Raw genomic sequence first — 24239 nt, forward strand, 5'->3', positions numbered from 1 at the left:
GGACACATCAGAACATAACAGATTAGGGGCTGAAGAGATGGCTCAGAGGTTAGGAGCACTAAGAACTCAGGTTCAATTCCCAGCAACTACATGGTACTTAAAACCATCCATAACCATTGATAACTCCAGTTCCAGGTGATCTGACACCCCCTCTGGCCTCTGCAGGCACCAGGCAATCGTGTGGTGCATAGAGAAACATGCAAACGAAATACCCACACATATTAAAAACAAGTTTTTAATCAAGGGAAAAAAAGAGATTAAAGAGAGCCCTACAAAAAGCTAAGGAATTATTCCAGGGACACAGAAGGACTAACAGAAAGCAGGATGCTGCACTGGGACTGCAGGAGGGAGGGCATGGGGAAGGTAACCAAAGCGGACTAGAGGCGAGTTCTTCCTGTTTGTTTTTATTTTGTGGTGAGACAAGAGCCCAAAGCAAGGCTGGTCTCGAGCTCTCCACAGAGCCGAAGGCGACCTTGAACATCTGATCACGCTGCCTTTACCCGCTTTGGGGTTATAGGCGTGCACCTCTATGCCCAGTTTTGTGCTGTGCTGGGGACAGAACCGAAGGCCTTGTGTATGTAAGACACGCTCTACCCATTGAACTACATCCCCAGCCCAGTCAATCAATGTTCGATTCTTCTCCATTTCATGATCCTACTATGGTTAGATATAGCATAAAGAAGACTTTTGTTCTCAGTAATCACACTCTGTAGTTGGGAGTAAAAAAGGATGAATATAGAGATACAGATATAAATGTATACAAAAACAACATAGCAAATTAGCAAATGATTAAAAGTTGACATTTATGTAGGTGACATATAAAAGCTATTTTTATCATTATAAGATTGTAATATTTTCAATTTTGAAATTATCCAATTTATAAAATTTTTATCATCTGTATTTTAAAGTATACAATATGTGACTTCCTCCTTTCTTACCATGCCCTCTGTCCCCAAAGGGCTAGTGACTAGTACTCTGAGGCAGGCACATGTTTGGCAAGACATTTAAAAAAAATAGAAACAGCAGCTTTGAATGTCAGATGCTAACAGCTAAAGCTTCCACACTCGTCTGCACACACTCTGCTGCCAGTGCCTGTGTCCTAAACTTCCCCTGGATGATCCCACATGACTTTCCCAACTCAATGGTTTTCCATTTGGTCACCCACTCAACCTCCAGTGCATTCCTATCTTCTGCAGAGCTAAAAATAACCATCTGATCAAGCAGGCAGTTGGAGTAGCATCTACAGCTAACATAATAATCCTGTAAACTTTTCTTTAACATGACGGTGCATCAGCAAAGAAATTCATAAACTGTGCTGTGTTGCACAAAGCCTATTGCTAAGTCTTAGCTCAGTGCATAGAAATCTGGCCCTGGAGTCAGACTTCTTGGGTTCAAACCCTGAACCTGCCTGGTTGTATAATTCTCAACAAGCTCTTTAACCTTCCTGATCCTATCTGTGAAGTGGAGGTTGGTAACACTGCCCACCACAGATTGCAAAGACACACTGACAAACTCAGGGATGGCAGAGTAAATAATGATGATTCTAGGAACTGGGATGATTTCAAGAAGCAAACAGCCACAGTTGCCGCTTTTCAGGTGAGGTATCAACTGGAAGGGCAAACAGGGGAGCCTTCAGGGTGGCAGGAATGCAATTCCTAAGGATCTTACACCATTATACCAGTGTCAGTCAGTGAACGGTCATTAAGCTGTAGATTTTTTTAAAATGTTGCTAGACTACAAAATAAAAGCAAATTTAAAAATGCATAGTGCCAATAAAATAAGATTGTTGAGAAAATGGGAGCTAGATCAGTTGGAAAAAGTGCTGGCAGTGAGACCCTAAGGACCAGAGCTTGGATCTCTAGCTCCCACATAAAGAGTCAGGCATGCTGTAATTCCAGCAATGAGGAGGCAGAGATAGCCAGACCCCTAAAGCACTTGACAGCCAACCTAACCTAACCAGTGAGCTCCCTGAAAGGCCTTGTCTCAAGAACTGAGATAAGTGACTGAGGAAAACTGAGGAACATCAACCTCTGGCCACCACACACATGAACACATATACATGCCTCTCCATGCATGTGTGCACACCCACATGCAACTCTGTACACATAAAATTAAATGAAAATAAATCGAAACAGGATGGCTGTGAAGGTTAAACAAAAAACATGTGAAGTGATAAGCGTTTGATAAGCATGTCAGTGGCTGCTATAAAGGCAGCCACCCCCCATCCCCCCCTCCAGTTGCTAGGATCACCTGAGCCCAGTTCAGGGACAGCATGGGCTACATGGCAAGACAATGTCTCAAGAGAACATTCAAGCATTGTATCTGTACTGGACATATAGAGATATTCCCTTGGTCTCAGCAATGTGACACATAGCTGTTTATATAGATGTCATAAGTGATCTAGGGATGGTTTGAGCTGTACAGGAGGGTGTACACAGGTTCAGTACAAACCTGTGCTATGCTATTTGTATTACACACTTGAGCAGGCTCAGATTTTAGCATGCACAGGGGTTCCTGAGCCAACCCATATACACATGCTCACACACACACACACACACACACACTCACACACACACACACATACACTCACACACACACACACACACACACACATGTGCGCACTCATGAGGGGAGAACAGCTGTACTCATTACAGCAGAATTTTTACTTCTTAGCTATTCTCATTTTCATACTATTTTAAACCTCTTATCTTTACAACTCTGTATTACTCTTTTTGTATTCATACAAAAGAATTACACTGTTCAGATAATTCTGAAGAACATTTTTTAAAGAAATAGATGGTGGCTCACATCTTTAATCCCAGCACTAGGGAGGCAGAGCCAGGAGGATCTCTGTGAGTTCGAGGCCAGCCTGGTCTACAGAGCAGGACAGGTACCAAAACTACACAGAGAAACCCTGTCTTGAAAAGCCAAAAAAAAGAAGAAGAAGAAGAAGAAGAAGAAGAAGAAGAAGAAGAAGAAGAAGAAGAAGAAGAAGAAGAAGAAGAAGAAGAAGAATTAACATTAAATCATGGGAAGTCATCCAGGACCTCCTCAGAGATACAGGGCGACTTCCCGGAGTAAAGGGAAAGCACCAGGACCAGGCCTTCCTGCTCAAGAAGTTCTAAATTGTACACACTGTTTAAAGCAATGGAAGAATTTCAAAAAGAATTTTTAAAAAATGCTATCTTCAAACGTTTGTGGATCCTGCTGAGCTACTTAACACCCCCTGAAGATGACTTCTAATCTCTTTGACCTAGCAGTTTTCTTAATTGGGCCACCCTGTGATTTCTCTCTTTTTTTTTTTTTTAAACTTACCTTGATAAAAGCATAGCCAACGCCATTATCTGTGATGGTGAGTCCTAGGGAATCCTCTGATTTATAGACGTTCACTTCCTTTTTTATCCCTTTCACATGGGCAAATATGAAATCTTCAAGACCCAACTGCCCACCGAGGAGCTTTGCCATGTCAATTCTGGGTGTGTTTAAAGTACAAAATAAAATCTGCAAGAGAAAGAAACCTTTTAGATCCATCTGGTCATTAATGGACTCATTTAATAATAGAATTCAATTTATGATGTAAAAGTCCCTGTCATAACATGTATTAGTAAGTTGGTGGGTGGGAAGAATTTGAGGCCACATTTTCATGTTAACATGTATATTGGTTATTTCTGAAGACCAGTCCCTAAGCTAAGTCATTCATGCCCACGCTCTCCTTTAATCCCCACAATGACTGTACAAAGGACATTGTTATCCTCCTGTCACAAACAGGAAATGGAGACTTAGCAAGATAAAGTAATTTGCTTTAAGCTCACCAAGTGTCAAAGCCAAGGATCTGAATTAGGTGACCCATTGCTCACACCTTCAAAACGTGAGATTCTAATTCCAGAGGTCTTCATAATGCACATGCATGATAGTGACACCTTTTACATACCAACTCCTGTTCTACCTCCCTCCCCTTCTCCTGCTCCCCCCACCCACCTACCCCTATCCCACCCAACAGATCTTTTTAAATAAGAGAAATTTTATTCTTTTGCATCACAGTGCTACAAAATAGACATTTAAGTGAAGGTGTTGGACCTCTTGCCTAGCATGAACCAGGCTGTGGGTTTGCAGGGGTGGGGGTGGGAGGGGATTTTTTTTCTACCAAAAAATGGCCAGCCCACATAGGGCCCATCTTGATAAAACTGCTGTCCTGGCACTCACTCTGTAGCCCAGGCTGGCCTGGAACTCAGAGTTCAGCCTGCCTCTGCCTCCTGAGTGCTGGAATTGAAGGTGTGCACCACCAGGCCTGGCCCTCTACAAGCCAGTTCAGGCTTTTTAACAAAAAGAAATAGCCTTGTTGAGTTACTTTCACTTTGCTTCTGTGTTCCTTTGTAAAATAAAACACCAAGGTTACTATTTGTTTCCAATGGGCTCAATGCCCAGCACAGGAGAGAGGGTACAAATTAAACAGTGGATGAAATGTTTTAGGAATAAACTGTATGTCAACAACTAACAAATACAACCATTTAAATTTTAAAAAAGAAATGGAGGGACCAGGCATGATGGCACATGTCTTTAATCCCAATATTCAGGAGGCAGAGGCAGGGGACCTTTGGAGTTCCAGACCAACCTGGGCTACATAGTGAGACCCTGAGGCTTGGATGGCATTGCTAAAGTTTGGGAAACATTCAGACTTCTTACAAAATTGAGTAAGGTATTATGCATAAAAAGAACTTCACAAACCAGCACGTTCTAAGGGTGCTGCACTACTATTCCCATAAGACAGCATGTTCTGAATAACATCTACAACTATATGTGAGAGCTTCCTAAAAGGCATGATCAGAGTAGAAGAATTAAAGAAGAGAACCAGGATAAATTTCATTTCCCCCAGAAAATGTAGGTGGTGGCTATTCTTGGTTGCCAACTTTTAGTTTTTAACCCAAGTTGCCAGGCACACCTATGAAGAAGGATTTCTAGTTAACTGGATCATTTGAGGTAGGAAAACCCACCTTAAATCCATACCACTTGAGGTCCAAACCTGGGCCACACCTTCTCGTAGCAGCCTACATGAAGGACAAGGAGGAAGGAAGCGTTTGCTCTTTGTCTGCTTGCTCTTGTTCTCATACCACCAGCAGTAGAGCCTACGTCTTTGGGATTCCAGTATACACTGAAGTGCACACACACACACACACACACACACACACACACACACACACACACACTGAAATGTATATATACTCTATCAGTTATGTTCCTCTAGATAACCCTGACTAGAACAGTATTCTTACTGTGTATTTTTAAACGTTAATTGCTACTCTCCCAGTATTTTAAATTCCTACCATGTATTTGTTACTACTGATCATTGAAACTCACCTGGCTAGGACAGAGAAAGCCTGAGCATAGTAAATTAATGCTACATTTCTTACGGTGACGCCATTACACATTCTCTAGATACTTTGTGGGTAGCACAGAGTAAATATCTGTCACTAGTGCTTCAGAAGGTCTTCTAGTCCATAGTCAGATAAACACATCTCCAAAAACACATCCAAAATATTTTTAAAACTCCAGGAAGTTCATTTCTAGCTCTCTTTTGTTTGATATTTTCCTTAAACAGGAACTACCCTGGCCAAAGATTCTACATGTTCCAACAAGATGGGGGGCGGGGGGAAGCTATGGTTTGTACACCTAGAAGTGCATTATTTGTGGTGTGTGTGTTTTTTTAAAAAATAGTCTTCTCTCATACAACACATCCTGACCACAGCGTCCCCTTTCTCCACTCCTCCCCCCACCTCCTCCCTTCCCCTTCCTTTTTCCTTCAGAAAAGAGAAGGCTTCCAAGAGACAACCAAACACTATAAAACAAGATACAATAAGACAAGTCAAAAGTCCTCACATCGAGGCTGGACAAGGCAACCCAACAGGAGGAAGAGTCCCAGGAGCAGGCCAAAGAGCCAGGGACTCTTGTGGGTGTTGTTTGAAGGGTAAGCAAGTGAAACAGTTGACTCCTATGGCTGCCTACAGCAGCAATACTAAAACATTTCATGGAACAGTCTTCTGAATCTGTTTTCCCACTAACCTTACCTTCTTTCTACCCTAATCTCAAGTAAGAATTGTAGAAATGCCAGTCGATGTCACTGTAGAAAATAAAAAAGGGAAGCACAAAGCCTAGCAGCCCTCTCTACTCTTTCACGGGATTTCCACTCCACTACTACATGTAAGAAAACATTGGTGTTTGTTTTGTTAATGACGAGGTTTAACCTGAACTATTCTCTTTTTTTTTTCTTCAGATTTATATCATTTTAATTATGCATGTGTGGATGTGTCTATGTGAGGGTGTATACATTTGAGTGCAGATGTCCAAAGAAACTAGAGTTGTTTGGTTCCTCTGGAGTTAGGGCTACAGGTGGTTGCGAACCACCTGATGTGGGTGCTGGGATCTGAACTCTGGTTCTCTGAAAGAGCAGCAAATGCTCTTAACTGCTCAACCATCCTCCAGCTCTGGGCATTTGTATTGTCTGAGGTTCAAAGGCTGGTCTGCATATTGAATTCTATGCCAGCCAAGACAGTCTAATAACCCTAAAACAACAACAACGACCTTCCAAAAAGTTTAGTGTTTTCTGCTATATAATGCCCCAGGCCTTAGTCATTGTTCTATTGCTATGAAGAGACAATATGATCAAGGCAACTCTTATGAAAGAAAGCATTTAATTGGGGCTTGCGTACAGTTCCAGGGAGTCTATTATCATCATGGCTGGGACCATGGCAGCATGCAGGTGTGCTGCTGGAAAAGTAGCTTAGAGCTACATCTTGATCCAAAAGCAGAGAGAGAGAGACTTTTGAAACTTCAAAGCCCACTCTCAGTAACAAGACTTCTTCCAACAAGGCCAAGCCTCCAATTCCTTCTAATCCTTTCAAACAGTTCTGCTCCATTGTGACAAAGCATTCAAATATCTGAACCTATGGGGGCCATTCTTATTCAAACATACATACCCTCAAAGGGTAAACATGTAATATCAAAAAACTTTCATAACTCAAAATTATTTTCTATGCTGATACTGGGGCAAGGTATATATTGTCCTAACATGGGCTCCCATTTCCACTAAAGCACAGTGGGTACAAGCATCTATTTCCACTGGGAACAACGTGCTGAGGAGATGAAAGTCCAAAAGGAGAGAAGAAATTCAGCATTAAGTATAGGAGACACTGATGAATTATGGGTACCAGCCACTTCTACATTTGATGTTACAATAGCTCCTGGTAATGGTATCTTTCAGATTAAGCAACACTAATCTGAAAGTGCAAATTCAGAATGTTCCACAATCCAAAACTTTTTGTACTTCAACGTGATATGGAATATTCTATACCACAAAATTGTGTTTTCTGCCCAAAGTTACTTTTAAAAGTATTATACACCATTACCTTCACTCTATGTGTATGAGATTTCAATGAATTGTAAGTGAATTTTGTATTAAATATGCAGACATTCCAAAATCAAAAATGAAACTGGAATCTAAAATACATCTAATTCTAAGCCCTTTAGATAAGGGGCATGCAACAGAGAGGTGTGTTTGTTGGTTGGTTGGTTTTAGTTCAGGGTCCCAAGCATGATGAGAACATGCCTCAGGGGCAGTTAGGTGGCTCAGCGGGTAGAGGTGCTTGGCAAGCAAGCCTGACATCGTGAGTTCAATCTCCAGGACCCACATAAAAAGCCATATGCAGTTGCTTGCCTCTGCAATGCCAGTACTCCCTCACAGAGATGTGAGGCCAGCAGAACCAGCCAGTTTCAGCCCTTGGGCAGAAACAAGAGAGGCCCTGCCTCCAAGCAAGATGAAAGAAAAGAACCAACTGCTGAAAAGATGTCCAACTTCCACACAGTTGCCGTGTCATACACATGCTGCCTCCCAAAGTAATCTTTAAGAACACACTGCCACTGAACTGTATCTCCAGCCTTGCTTTTTCATTTATTTTTTTCCGAGCTTAGAAAATAATGGCTTAAAGAGAAAAAACAGGAAGTCTTGTCTGGGACTCCAGCCATGACGAACTGACTCCAATCTCTTTATCCTCCAATGCTTCTCTGAGATCTAACATCTGTATATGGCCATCTAAGTCCCTGTCACTTCCCAATGCGTTAGCACAACTAATCCTTCTGAGTCAGGTGTGAAGGTAGGAATCTCGTGCTCTCAGCAGATAAGGACATCAGCTCGGATCCAAAGGAGTGTTCGTTTGTCTAAGGTCAAAGTTGTAACAAGAATTCAGACTCTCATGGTTTTTTTTAATATATAAATTCAGTCTTCAAGGAAAAGCTTCTATAAATCAGAGACTGCATGCTATGCTGTGTGGAACCAGTCTGTGTAATAAATTATTCACTTCCTAAAAAAGTAAGACAACTTCTGGAAGGAATTACTCTCAATGGCTCTAAAAGACATACACTGGGTGTTTAACAAACTCCAAAATACCAGCAAAGCATGACTGCTCAACTTGAATTATAATAATTGAGGTTTTGTTTTTAATGTTGCTTCTGGTAACTTTAAACTATTTGCATTTATTTCTTCGTATTACAAACATAGCCATACCAAAACCTCATGTTTTATGTTCTCAATAAAACATCCATACTAAATCTCTGGTACTGCTTTAAATAATGCGCCACTCTATATAAAAGGCCTTAATACCTGTAGTCACTAGAAACAGTTTCACAGCTTAGAAAAGATAAAATTGGCAACAAGACAGACATTTGGAAACAAGATACTGCATGCTTTATTTAGACCTTCATGAGGATATTGTAGAAAGCCCTGCCTCGAACAGGGTAGAAGTTTCTATAAATGATCCACCTCTAACTCAGCCTCCCCAGGTCAGCAGTGGCAAGCCTTAAATAAAAAGTGAATCACTCTTTGTGATCCTTCACCAGCACAACACAAGTACTTTCCCCGGTGTTTCTAATGACCAAAATAGTACGACAAAAGAATTCTATCCAAAAAATGAAAGTCAACTCCATATTTCTAAACCACCAAATGACTTCTCAGAATAACCAAGGAACATATTTTTCTGCTATGAGGTCCAATCAAGGGAACTATGTAACTAAGAAAATCAAAATCACAAGGCAGGTCTTAAGACACAAGAAAATGTTAAAAGGACATGGGTTTTAATCTTGTCTGTGTGGACACAACCCAGACATTAACCCAACAAGTGAGACATTACCCTCTGCCACAATACCCCTAAAATAAGGAGACAATTGAGAAGGTACTTGCCAATTGTAAGACATCATAAGTCAAGTGATGCTTCCAAGTATCCAGCCTCCCTAATCAATTACCTTCCATAAAGTTTCCTCTTCCTCAATGCGAAGGATAATGAAAACACAGCTGAGCAAGGAGACTGGCTTAGTTGTTATATCCTGACACAGTGGGATGGCTTATGAACATAGTGTGTGATGAGGTCTGTGAACTGGACTTTTCAGATACATCAGCAAATCTGCACACACAGTGGTAAAAACGCCCATTCGACATTAAGGGAACCTTTAAGCTAAATATCCCACTGTGTTTTGCAAAATGCTCATGAAGAACTGTGTTGAGTTCTTCGGGGAGTCTGACCTATATATAACACTTAGAATAAACTGTCTAAAGAGCAGATGACATTTAAAAACCACCTAAATGGGGGCTATAGAGAAGGCTTAGTAGTTAGACTTGGTGCACTTACAGAGGACTGGAGTTCAGCTCCTAGTGTCAGAGAGCTTACAACCACCTCTAATTCCAGCTCCAGGGATGCAATGCCTTCTTCTGGCCTGTGTGGATTCTTGTATCCGTGTGTGTGTGTGTGTGTGTGTGTGTGTGTGTGTGTGTGTGTGTGTGCAGAATTATGGCATGATGAGACACACAGACATCAAAGTGGAGAGATAAGGGAAGATGGTCTAGAACAGAATTCTGACAAAAAGCTGCAATGGTGGAAGGGTACACTAGAGAAACCATCAGAAGGAAAGGACAGAGGGAACAGGTCATGGACGTTTATTCCACACCAAGACATTTGAAAGATGTTAGGAAAAGGTACTTTTGGGCTCCCTAGATGAGGTAAATGAAGTATTTGGAAAAAGAAGGTGAACACCACCTCAGGAACTTTAATCTTTATTAGGAGATTTGAAAATGTAAGAAATGAATCAACGGATAGAGTGGGAGGCGGTGGCTAAACACACAAGTATGGTTTACATTATGGTGGACTATGTGTGAGGTTTCAGCTGGGCGAGAGTTACTCGGTTTTGACCCTCTTCCTGCTCCAGGGATAGGGATTCACAGAACCAATGACTGGGAAAAGGATTCTGTGCGTGAGTAGGTCTCAGGCCTAAGTAAAGAGCTCTTTGCTAGGAGTTGTTCATGCTTGCCCCCTCCCCCACCGCCACCACCCCATTCCCACCACACAGCTTCTTCCCACCCTGTTTGCCAGCACCACATCTACTCTGCCTGTGAGATCCCTCATACTGGGACAGGCAGAGCATTTGGAGGAGAGAGGACCTAGCAGGGTCAGAAATCTTCCCGAAAGGCTGGCAGGCTAGCACAGAGCTCCATGCTCAACTTCCAAGAATGTGTTGCCACACCAGAGCCAGGACAAAGAGTACCAGGCCCCTGGCTCCAGGCTAGGTACTGGCCTGTGACTGTGCTACCTGCTTCTATTTTTATGCCCACACATATGCCCTTCCTCCAGCTCTCCTCAGATGCTTGTGATGTGTAACCCTCCTCACTGCTTTGAGAAAGGGGGATGGGGAAGCAATCCTGCTGCCCCTCCACTGCAAATGTACAATCACCTCCTGCCTACCTTTTGTTATCACTAGGTTAACTTCCATCCCGGGGATATCCTTTGTCTCAAAGTATTTGTGAGCACAGCCTCTTTTGCTCTATGGATTATTTGGGTATAGGATATAATTGTATGCTTTCCTGTTCTGTTTCATTTCCTCTTAAGAAGATCAACAGACATGGCCCTGTGTGTTAGCACATTGAGACTAAGACATATATAAAAAGAAAATTCTGGTAAGATGGCTCTGTGGGAAAAGCTCTTGCAGTATGAAGCTGATGGCCTGAGTCTGGTCCCTATAACCCTTATGAAAAAGACAGATTTGGTGATGGTATCTAAAACCCCAGTATCCCATAGCAAAATGAGAGACAGACACAGGAGAATCTCCAGGGACCAAAGAGCTTGGGAAAACAAAGTGGAAACACAGAACCATCTCCTGAACATTGTCCTCTAGCATGCACATACCATGACACTCACATGTCTGAAGAGGAACAGAGAGAGAGAGAGAGAGAGAGGGAGAGAGAGAGAGAGAGAGAGAAACACACACACAAAACAACAACAACAATAACTTCTAATTAAAAATAAAGGAGAGGCTGTACTTGAACATTCTGCCACAGATAGCCAACCCCAGACCCCTAGTCTGGGCTCCTGGGGCTGTGATATGAACATAATTACCAAGATCCTAGGAGATTTAATGTAGAGAGAGCCAAAAATTAGCTTTAGCTGCTGAACATGGATGCATGTTTAGCAGAACGATAAGCTAAGAAATATCCCCTCATGGTCCTGTATGCTTAGCAATAATACACAGAGAAATACCCTCCCAAAACCCACCTCCCCATCTGACTTCAAAACCTGTGCTTTCTGTTGGGCCATGCTGATGCCCCACCTGTCAAAAACCTTGTAAACCTGCCCAAAGCTGCAGTAACCTGTGACACTTTGAGACATTGCAACCACATGCTCTTCTCTACAAATTATATTCCTATAAGGGCTAGAACTGTAGTTCAGGGCTTGCCTGACATGTGCCAGCCCCTGGCTTCCTATTTCTAGCATCTAGAGAAAAACCAAAGCATTCCATACAACTGATTTTAAAAGCCAGCAGAGGTCTCCTCCTGTCCTCCCAATGGAGAGCATCACCTGCAGTAGCAGGGGCGGGGGTTGCAGGTAACAACCACTCAGGAAATGGGGAAAACCTGTGAGAACTCTTGGTTATCACATTGATCATGTGATGCTGGCATTTGCAGGAGATTTGGAAGGGCTCAGAGATGCCACATGAACTGCCTGGCTTGGTGAAGAAATGGGTAACATTCCAAATAAATTTCAAGTGTCCTATTAGATATTCCTGCTGAGAAGGTGAGAAACACATTCATTTAAGTCTAGACTCTAACTCTGTGTTACAAGTGAAGTAAGTACTTTTTGTTCTGAATTCTCCTGGACTGCAGTGACCATGCAAATCAAAGACCCATTTGTTTTATGCAAATATTTACTAAGAATCGTTCATTTGAGAAAATGAAGTCACTAACAGAACCCTACCCATATTATTTACTTTTAACAAGTGTTTCAGTTAGCTCCTGGTGTTGCTATGTTTATTTCACATGTAATGGTGTTTTGCCTGCATGTATGCCTGTGCACTCTGTGTGTGTCTGGTACTTGAAGAGATCAGGAGAAGGCCTTGGGTCCCCTTCAACTGGAGTTACAAGCAGTTGTGAGCTACCACATAGATGCTGAGAATCTGGAAGAGCAGCCAGTGCTCTTAACTTCTAAGCTATTGCTCCGGCCTGCTATGAAAATGTATTTTGTCTTCTGTTTTTTCCAATTATCTATATACTAAAAACATTATTTGTTTCTCTCTAATATTATGATTAATTAATATATCATGCCTTAAATTGTATGCATAGATAGATAATGTTTAAAGTATTATTTCAGAGTGGTAATGATGGTATCACATGTTTAGTATTAGACAAATTTGAGCATAAAGTTAAGAATCATTTATGAAGCCAGGCTTGGTGGCAAACATCCTTTAATCCCAGTACTTTGGAGTCAAAGGCAGGTAGATATTCATGAGTTCAAGGCCAGCCTGACTTGCCTAACGATTACAGAACAGCCAGAACTACATAGAGAGATCCTGTTTTGTTTTGTTTTTTAATTAAAAATCATTTATAAAGGAAAGAGAAGGCATTGGCTTTGAAGGGATGCATGCAGGAGGAGGAGGGTGATTTTAAGACCAGTTTGGGCTACATGGAGATTTCTAGCTAAGCCTGACTACATAACAAGACCTTGTGTTGTCTGAGGAGAAAAGGGAGGCAGGGTGAACTTTGGATTTGGAGAGACACTCGGGGTCAAAGACTTTGCCCTGCACCGTCTTCATAGGGCACTTGTGTTGTGAGCTCCAGTCGCCTCCACTGTGAATCGTGATCGTTTTTTAGAGGCTCGGGAAGGAGTCACCACTGTGGATAAGATAGCATGTGTCAACAGTAATCACATTCTTCCTGTTCCTAGTGGGGACTTCCCTTCTCCCACCCATTTATACAGACGGAAGATCAAGCTAGGAAGTGGGAAATACAAAGACTAGAGACAGAGAGTAAAGTAACAGGGATGGGGAACACCCCAACTACAACCAGAATGTGAGCTAATGTCAAATGAGAGATATTTTGGGAGGCTGAATCAGAATTGGCCCTGGATCAGGAAGAAAATAGCTCTAACACAGATCAAGTGGCCACCCTTGCATGAAAATGACACATTGATGTGTGAATCACCATAACAATGATACAGAATCACCATCTCCTTAACTCTGACACTGTGTATCCCTCCAAGGCCACTTTAACACTGTAACTTAGGAACCTGTTACTTTTACAAACTGCTATGTGGATCCTGGGTGTCAGCCACCAAATAAAAACAGTTGGACCTGTCCCTCTACATGTGCTTTATCTCCAGGGAGATTTTTATACACATAACAATGGTGCTTTCTCAATGCTTGAGTTCCTAGCCTGCTCAGCCACTAATAGGTCAGACACTTTCTGAAAAGTGAACACTGACAAGCTCTAAATCCCTTCCAGGTTTTCAGATATCCAGAAAAACTGCGGGACCTTGTAGGCCACTAATAGAGAAATGTAGGTTAGTAGTTAGTCACCTATTACTATCAAACTTGTCGTCATATGTTAGGTATGTTTTCAAGGTCAAACAGAAATATATTTTAGATAGAGAGGTGGTCTTCAAACACTTCAGAGATCTCCAGAATATGATATTTAAGATGTTTTAATAACATAGATTTTTTTACCTTTTTTATGACTACGAGATGTGTCTGCTCCTGGTAGCACAAATCTACTTCAGGACCTGGCTGGTGTTGGCCAAGTCCAAGCTTTGATTTCCAGCTATTCATTTAACACCCAAACACTCAGCATACCACACAAGAGCTACAGTTCCTAATGCCAAGCTTTGCTTTTTGGTTTTTGTTTTGCCTTTTTTTTGGATCCTAACCCAGAGAAGCCACCTCTTCACTGCCTTTCTCCTGTCTAGCTCAGCAAGCATCTAGCCCAAAGGTATTTATTAATTAGTTACTCCTCTCTGAATAATTAGTTTCAAGGAACACCCTTTGGCTAACTCAGGGCTTTATCCTCAGGAGACAGAGAAAAACAACAAAAGAGTACAAGGGCCTTCTATGAGACACACAGACTTCTTTTTTTCCCCCGTAGCTTTGGTGCCTGTCCTGGATCTTGCTCTGCAGACCAGGCTGGCCTTCAACTCACAAAGATCCTCCTGGCTCTGCCTACCAAGCGCTGGGATTAAAGGCATGCAACATCACTGCCTGGCTAGAGACACACAGACTTCATAGGAATCATTAAAATGTGGCTCCACCTTGCTGACACAATAGCAGTTATCCTAACACAGGGACACCACAAGCTCACAGTGGCTTCCCCTCCAGGCCTTTGTCTCTTTCTTAGATCCACTCCTCACCTGCCACTACCGACTATACAGAACAGGTGTTCAGTGTGCTTCTAACCAGCTTCACCTTTAAAGCGCGGAGAGAGTGACATTCACACAGCTCTACGTCATTGTCTTCACCAAGCATACACAGAGCCCTGAGCCCCGACACTAAGGTTCTAGCCTTAGCACCACATGAGTCATGCTCGGTGGTACAGTCATGTAAGCCCCCAAATTTAGGAAGGTGGGAAGGAGTGTCAGAAACTGAAGATCCAGAGCTGGCTAGATGGTAAAGGTGTCTGCCACCTGATGACTTAAGTTAGATTCTGGGGTCTATCCAGTGGAAGGAGAGAAGCAACTCCCATAACCTGCCCTCTGACCTCCACAGCCATGCTATAGCAGTGCACCCCCACATACAAATAAATAAAGGTAATAAAAAAATAAGAAGTTGAAGGTCTTTCTTGGTTACGGATGGAATCTGAGGCCACAAGAGACACTGCCGAAATTTAAAAAAAAAAAAAAAAAAGTATACTGAAGTGATAAGAGTATAAGTATAGGGCTGGAGAGATGGTTCAGAAGTTAGGAGCACTTGCTGTTCTTGCAGAGGACCCAGCTTCAATTCCCACATAGCAGCTCACAACCACCTATAACTTCAGTTCTGGAAGATCCAATGCTCTCTTCCAGCTGTCTCTGCACCTGCATACACATGATACACACATTTACTCATAAATAACTTTTAAAAACTATAAAGATCTGTGTGAGACTCATTACCATAAAAACCAAGACAGTGGTTCCTCTTGGAAGCAAGTGGAGGAAACACTTGGAAGGCCCTTCTGGGACAAGGTCTGTCTCCTGATGCTCCTGGCTTCAAGAGTGTTCAACTGCTCCATTATACCTGACATGTCTCATGTGCTCTCCTCTGCTATGTTTACTTAACAATAAAATCTCTCTTAATGGAGGATGAAAGGAAGAAATGTTGGCAAATGTTTGGTAGCTGTTGGTGCTGGGCACAGGAATAAGCTATATTATTCTCTTGCTTTTGCATGTACAGATTCCATAATAAAAAGCTTCACATTACAAAACTTAGCTGTATCCTAATGCTGGTCCCTGCCCAGAGTAGCCCTCAAAGGAGAGACACAACAAATCAATACCCTGACAAGAGTTACCAACGTTCAGGGAGGGGCATGCACTTCAGTCCCCATGTGGAGGGGTTTTGGTAGTCTGCGCCCTCCAGCTAAAGAACAGGTTAACAAGAAAGAGCAGAGGAAAACTTTCAGGTAAAGGACAAGATAATGCATGGAAGTCCTAAAGAACAACATGTTCCAGGTAGGCCATGAGATAATGCTAATTTAATTTAAGACATCTCAGAATATGCACCATGGCCAGCTCCTCTCCTGCAGGAGTCTTCTGTTTTCACCTGCCTCCACCACATGACACTGCAGGCAGGATAGAGTTGAATCCAGGAGCCACAGGCATGAGAGAGTCCTGGCCCTCCCTCACTGGACCCAGACACAGAGACTCTAAGAAGCTGATTTGTGACTCATAATGTAGGGCACAGAAAAAATGTAGTCCCCCAGCAAAAAAAGAAAGAAGAGGTAAGAGGTATTTCGCTGTTAAAAAAAAAAAAAAAAGTGTGTGTGTGTGTGTGTGTGTGTGTGTGTGTGTGTGTGTGCACGCATGCATGAGCATGCTTGTGCATACAGATGAGACACTCATGGGGAAGTCAGAGGACAGTCTCAGAAGTCAGTCCTCACCTACCTTGTTTGAGGCAGGGTCTCTCTATTGTTGTTCACTGCCATATTCACCATGATAACTGGCCCTAAAGCTTCTAGGGATTCTCCTGTCTTTCCATGGCAACACTGGGATTATAGACTCGTTCCACATTCAGCTTTGTGTGTGTTCTTGGAATCTGAAGTCAGGTCCTCACATTGGCACAGCAAATGCTTTACCCGCTGAGCCATCTCCCAGCCCTAGAAAGGAGCTTATTAGCCACTTGGACTAGAACAGTTTGTTACAGCAGCCCAGACAGACACAGGCACACACAAATAGTCCTAGATTATCTGAGTGTCTCTAGCTCTTGCATAACACACCTACTGCATACTTCAAATAGCTGGAGGAATGAGCAGACATGAAGGCCCACTACCTAATCAGCTCCTTCAGGCTAGTCTGCTCAGCTCAAGAGCATACGCTCATCTCTGAGCTTCTTTTCGTTCTGTGTTTTTTAATTCATGTGTTTGTGTGTGTGTGCACATATGAGCACGCACCCTAGCAGGAACATGAGGTCAGAGAACAGCTTGCAGTAGGCAGTATTCAGGCCCAGGTATAGAACTCAGGTTGCCAGGGTTGGCCACAGGTGCCTTTACCCACAGAGCCATCTCACCGGTCCCCCTCCTTTGCTTAAAATTTTCTTAAAATTTTCACATGAAAATGAAACTAATGTTCATAGGGGAACACTAAGCATGCAAAGTGATTGTTAACACATTTCTAAGTTCTTAGGCAAGATAGCACAAATCCAGAAAATACCAGCAAACCAAACATTATTTATAAAGTAAACAGAGCAAATGCATGGTTGATTAAGCTTTACCTGCAGAACATGAGTCGGGTATTTCTGCACCATCTAAAAAATAAGTCACCTTCCTGGCCTGGAGAATAAAGCTGCACAATCTAGGAGACTTGAGTTCCACTGCTGTCTTTACTGTCACTTAGTCTCACTGTGTCCACCATGCATCTCACTGTGTCCACCATGCATCTCACTGTACCCACCATGCATCTCACTGTGTCTACCATGCATCTCACTGTGTCCACCATGCATCTCACTGTGTCCACCATGCATCTCACTGTACCCACCATGCATCTCACTGTGTCTACCATGCATCTCACAGTGTCCACCATGCATCTCACTGTGTCCACTATGCATCTCACAGTGTCCACCATGTATCTCACTGTGTCCACCATGCATCTCACTGTGTCCACCATGCATCTCACTGTGTCCACCATGCATCTCACAGTGTCCACCGTGCATGTCACGGTGTCCACCGTGCATCTCACTGTGTCCACCATGCATGTCATTGTGTCCACCGTGCATCTCACTGGATCCACCATTGATCTCACTGTATCCACTGTTCATCTCACTGGATCCACCAATGATCTCACTGTATCCACTGTTCATCTCACTATACCCACCATGCATGTCACTGTATCCACCATGCACATTTATCTAACAAAGGCGTATGGCAAACCATCTGGTGACTTAAGAAACAAGACTTTTTAAACAGCCCTGCTCTCAGGAAGAGAGAGGGAGAAGTCACTGAGTGTAACTCAGGATGCCAATGCTATGGGGTACAGTGTGGTGATATTGTGTTCCCCAATATATTGTGTACCCTAATAAACTTATCTGGGGTCAGAGAACAAGACAGCCACTAGATACAGAGGCCAGAAAATGGTGGCACACACACCTTTAATCCTAGAACTTCTAAAGCAGAGATCCGTCTGGGTCTCTGTGAGTTCAAAACCACACTGGAAACAGCCAGGCATGGTGACTCCCACCTTTAATCCCAGGAAGTGATGGCAGAAAGGTATATAAGGCTTGAGGACCAGAAACTAGAAGCTTTTGGCCTGGTTAAGCTTTTAGGCTTTTAGCAGCAGTTCAGCTGAGATCTGAGGACTCAGAGCCTTCCAGTTTGAGGAACATTTACCCCAATACCTGGCCCTGGGTTTGTTTTTATTAATAAGACCTTATAAGATTCGTCTTATAGTACAGTGTGCACTTGCCACTTTCAAAATGAGTAGGTCCATAGGGAAAGTTTCTTGGCAGAATTGCAGTTGAGAATGGAATTAAAAAGACTAGGGTTGGGCTGGAGAGATGGCTCAGAGGTTAAGAACATTGGCTGACCTTCCAAAGGTCCTGAGTTCAATTCCCAGAAACCACATGGTGGCTCACAACCATCTCTAATGCCACCTCTTCTGGCATGCAGGCATACATGCAGACAGAACACCATATATATAAGAAAGAAAGAAAAGAGAAAGAAAGACAGACAGACTGGGGTTTAAAAAATATTGAAACAAACAAACAAAAAAAAAACAGCATTAGAAAAGACACAATGGGAGAAAATGCTTAAAACTTACTAAATGTGAGGTTGGAGGTGTGACTCAGTTGACTAACATGCACAAAACCTTGGATTCGCACCTCAACATCACATAACCTGAGCATGATGGAACACACCTGCAACCTGGCACTCAGGAGGTGGAGGCAAGATGATCAGAAGTTCAAGACCATCCTCATCGACATGCACTTTAAGACCAACCTGGCATACTTGAGACTCTAACTAAAAAGTCTGAAATGTACAGAGAAGCATGTCAAAACACATGATGATAGTAGCGGCCACAGGGGAGACATAACATGATGAGAGGAGGTAGCAGGGGGCTACCTTGGTTGGTGGAAGGTATTTAGAAGTAACCAGAAACTCCGAAGACTGAAAATATCAAAGAATTGGAGAATCAGAACATAAAATAGGTGGAGCGAGGGAGACCTAATTCAGGGTGTCCCTTTAGCACGCACACATCACTAACCATCAGTAAATCCTTTCCAAAGACCACCGGACTTCTGCCCCAAAGTTCACTCCTACATATAACACACTATGAATGAGAATGCTGCCTGGAGACTGTGCCCCAAAGGGAGCATTGAGGTCTTGGGCTGGAAGGTCTGGAGAGATAGGTCAGTGAGTAAATCACTTGCCAGGCAAACATGAAGACCTGCATTCAATCCCAAGAACCCGTTTTAAATTGAGGGTGCTGGAGAGATGGCTCAGTGTTTAAGAGCTCTTGCTTCTCTTAAAGAGGACTCTGGTTATTGGCACCCACTTTAAGCAGCTCACAACCACCTATAACTCCAGTTCCATGGGTTCTAATACCCTCTTTTTGCCTCTGCAGGCATCTGCATGCATACAGTGCACATACAGGTATACACATGTACACATAAATAAAATAAAAAACTATACGTGGCAGTGTGCACTGGTAGGCCTCAGTGCAAGGGCAGTAGAGATAGGTGGATCCTAGGGCTCAATCACATCCAGCCTATTTGGCTCCAAGTTAGTAAGAGATTTTACCTCAAAAAATGAAGTGGACAAGATCTGAGAACCATCACTTGGGGTTGACCTCTGGTCCCCATATACGTGTGTGTGTGTGTGTGTGTGTGTGTGTGTGTGTGTGTGTGTGTGCATGGGCGCGGGCGCGTGTGCGTGCGCGTGTGCGTGCGTGTGTGTGTGTGTGTGTGTGTGTGTGTGTGTGTGTGTGTATGTAAGACAGCAGCATTTGGCTAACTGAGGAGATATTGGGAATTAATGGCTGCTAGAGGAAGAGGACCATTTTTCTTCGATAGAGTAGGTACTGGTAAGTTTCCCATGCTTATGTAAATAACTCCCTACTCATGTTCCATAAAAGCAACCCTAACTAAACTCACTGGGCCAAAACAAAAGGACAGGAAAGTGGGGGAACTTGTCAGGAAGAGGCACAATGGAAATAGGAGAGAACCAGATAGGGCAATGGTGGGTGAATCTGGTTAAAATGCACAATACTCATATATGAAATTGTCAAAGAAAAATAAGAAATTAAAATTTTAAACAAATGGAAAGGAAGAAAGAGAAAATGAAAGAAAAAAATAAAGAATGGAAGGAATGAAGATAGGTTTCAGGTTACCGTAGAGTGGTTGGGGACAAGGCCATCGAAGCATAGGCTTGCCCTGTGCATACTCAGGAAATGCTGCTAATCCTACAGCCGTGGACCTTAATAAAACTGTTTACTGGGGAAATATTGTGCAGTCTTGGAGTGATTTTACCTGACATCCACTCTCTGAGGGGCTGTTCCCACACAAGAGGAGGCAGCCGAAGCTACCTCGGGTGCCTCCTGAGGTCAGCTGTGTTTCTCCCACACACCCTCCCCCCATTCTGTGGCATTCCTGTCACTGGGAGTGGGGTGTCTGTGAATCCCAGCCCCCACCCCTCCGATCTTCCTAGATTTCACATGTGTGGGTCAGGTCAAGAGCAGTTCCACCTGCCAGTTATGTGTGTCACTGGGAAACCAGTAAAGACTGAAGAACATTTTATGTCCTCCAGAACTCCACAGCTTGGTGCTGGTGCCAAAAAGTTGAGAAAGGAGAGTGCTTCAAAAAAGCCTCAAAAGGCAGCTTCCCATATGCTGCAACTCACGTAGGAAGTGACTTTGCTTGCAAACAGCTGCAAATGTCAGCATTTACAAAATCAATATGCTAATTAGCTTGACTGCTGTAATTGCACTATATATATCTATCAAATACTGTGTTTTACACCTTAAATACATACTTTTTTATATTAAAGGGAGATGCACAAGCATGAAAATCTGAATTTGAATACCCAGTTGGGCATGGCTATGTATGCTTATAAGACCAGCTCTGGAGAACAGTGACAGGCAGACCCCAGAAGCTTGGTGACCAGTTGGCCTAGCCAAAAGGGCAAGCTTCCAATTTAGAGAGACACTATGTCTCAAGGCAAGACACACAAAGCAATAAAAGAAAACACCCAACATCCCCCTCTGCCTCTGCTTATACACACAAAGTTGTGTGTGCACCCATGTGCTTACATTCATGTGGTACGTACACACACACACACACACACACACACACACACACACACACACACTGAATTAAATTGAGAATAAAGAAAAAGGTTAAAGATATAATACTTTCCCCACTGAAGACAGTCACTCCTGCATTCAATATAAAAAGTTAACATCTACATTAAACATCAGCACTAAAGCTTTAATGCTAATGATGTAGAATTATAAATACTAAATCTGTGAGGATTCTTTTACTCAACAAATACATTTTTCATAATAAATATGAAGCCATGGAGCTGGAGATATAGTTCAGTTGGTAGAGTGCTTGCCTAGCATGCACAAAACCTTGGATTCAGTCCCTAGCACCCCATAAACTGGGCATGGTAGTACACACCTGTAACCCCAGCACTCATGAGGCTGAGGCAGGAGAATTGCTACAAGTTTGAGGATAGCTTGGGCTTCACAGCACCTAACTCAAGAAACCAAAAAACCCACAAGAAACTTAACCAAATTTCCAAGGATGTTCCAGGTCAGGTAGAGCTTTTAGGCCCTTGGAGTTACATCAGCAAACAAAGAGGACAAAAGTTCTTGTCCATGTGGAGCTCTTATTTTATTAGCACAGGACAGAAAGTAAAGTTGTATAGTTAGATCAGTAGAACGTAGTGGAGGAAAATTAAACAAGGCAGTAATTGGGAGGTTCTATGTATCAAGATGGGATGATCAAGGTCAGCCTTGCCAAGAGGAACAACATGCACCCAGAAGAAGCCCATCAAAGTCAACAGTCATGAAGAAACCCTCAAGGGCCTCCAGCATTCAAGGAAGAACACAGCCAGACTGGCTGGGGCAGAAAGAACAATGATATAGAGATCGCAGGACTTGGAGTCCGTCATGGCATTTGGGCTTTTCTTCCAAATGAGATGAGACTCCACGGAGGGTTGTGAGCACAGAATGAGATAGTAACTACATCCCAGTAAAGACAGCAGTTCTGAAGGAATTTGGCTATAAAGGAGAATTGGGAATGGTAAGTTTAAGAGATGGGAACACAGCCTGGAAATATGGTTCAATGAGTAGAAGCCATGATCTGAGTCTCTGATGACCTGAGTCCACAATGGCCTGAGTTCCTGATAATGACCTGAGTCCCTGGTAACCTAGTTCCTGATAATGACCTGAGTCCCTGATAATGACCTCAGTGAGTCCCCTCTGTGGACCCACTTAATCAAAAGCTGGATGCAGTGGCGCATCTATAATCCCAGCTCTCCTACAGTGAGATGGGAGGTGGTACAGGGTAATCAGCCAGATGATGGTAGGCCAGAAGTACATGGAGTAGCAGAAAAAGAAAGACCCTTCCTCAACAAGATGGAAAGTAAGAACAGGCTCCAGAGATGGGAACAAATGCCATGAAAAGAACCCTGGCTGTTTTTCTATTAAGATTAGTAATGACATGTTTGGAAACGGAGAGCTTTAAATTTTAAAATCACATTTTGGTTTTGGCTTCATGATCACACATGCACATGGTCCTAGCTACTAAAAAGACAGAATTGACTAAAGCTGAGAGTTAGAGGCAAGTCTGTGCAACAGAGTGAGACATTTATACATTTGTGTATAAGTCAAGAGAGAATGAACCACACGATGGTTCACTCACTCATTTGATGAGCTATTTGGCATCTAATTATACAAACTGATAAAGGTTGCACATCTCTAATCCAAAATGTCCCCAAATCTGAAACTTTTTGAGTGTCAACATGGCACATGTATAAAATTCCACACCTGACCTCAAGTGATGGGATGCAGAAAAAATCTGGGCATGTACTCAAAGTGGTCTAAAAATTACATTCAGGTTGTGTATAAGGTGAATATAAAACATAAAATTAACTTTGCTGTGTGTATAAAGTATATATAAAACAGAAGTTAATTTTCTGTTTAGACTTACTTAGCTTCTATCCCCAAGACATTTCATTTCATTATGCAGATGCAAATATTCCAAAATACTTTTTAAAAGTCTGAAACAAGTGAGGGAGGTCACTGACCAGTATAATCAAGACCACGGAAATAATTCCTGAACCCTGGAAAGAAACTGAGTCTGAGTTTCTGGTTTCTGGATATACAAACTTCTAACCACATTCTAGTGTATGACCTGCTCCTACAGTCTTTCCTCATAATAAGGATTTTGAAGACATATCATGCAACCAACTACTTGCTGAACAATTACAGTAGTTAAATATTCAAAACGCCTCTTCAACAAAATGTGTAACCATGCTCAAGAGCTCATGAGCTACAGTCACAATGACTCAACTCTTTTATGTAACCTGAATTTTTTTAAAAACACTTTAGAGATTGGGGAAATGCTGCATGGTTAAAAGTGCTTGTACAGGGGTTGGGGATTTAGCTTAGAGGTAGAGTGCTTGTACAAGCATCAAGATCTGAGTTCAGATCAACACAACATAAAAAGCTGAGTGTAGCTGCGCGTGCCTGGGAGCCCAATGTTGTGGGGCAAAGACGGAAGATTCCAAGAGCCCAGTCAGCCTAGGTACTGAGGGGATGGTCAGATTCAGTGAATGGCTCTGTCTCAAGGCAATAAGGCAGAGAACAGAGGAAGGCACCCCAAATTCTGCTCTGGCTCCTGTATTCAAACATCATGTGCATGTACACACTCTTACCGGCATGAACCAAAATATATATCATACACACATGCATATGCTACACACATCTACACACATATACCACCCACTCCCAACACACACACACACACACACACACACACACACACACACACACACACACACACGAAAAAAAAGAAAGAAAAAATGCTATTCAGCTTTCTAAAGAGATGCCCTTCATTTGTGTGATGAGTTAACCAGCCTTTTAGAGTCAATTACTTACTTTTTTTTCCTCTTTCTCTCTCTCTTGCTTACTGAATTGCTCATTTAGCTGTGTGTGGGGGGAAAGCATTGGATAGAGGCTTTTTGCATAATCAGCCAT

At 42.7% G+C, this 24239-nt stretch overlaps 1 protein-coding gene across 1 annotated transcript in view; it reads right to left on the reverse strand.

Moving 5' to 3' along the window:
* The window catches only part of Gipc2 (GIPC PDZ domain containing family member 2), a 69057-nt gene that overhangs the window by 39770 nt on the left and 5048 nt on the right, over window positions 1–24239 (reverse strand). Inside the window, exon 2 of the mRNA XM_036190720.1 lies at window positions 3316–3501. Coding sequence (XP_036046613.1) covers window positions 3316–3501 — 186 coding nt within the window. The remainder of the gene's footprint in view (window positions 1–3315; window positions 3502–24239) is intronic.

This window comes from Onychomys torridus, chromosome 6 (genome assembly GCF_903995425.1).
Source record: "Onychomys torridus chromosome 6, mOncTor1.1, whole genome shotgun sequence".
Taxonomy (NCBI): Eukaryota; Metazoa; Chordata; class Mammalia; order Rodentia; family Cricetidae; genus Onychomys; species Onychomys torridus.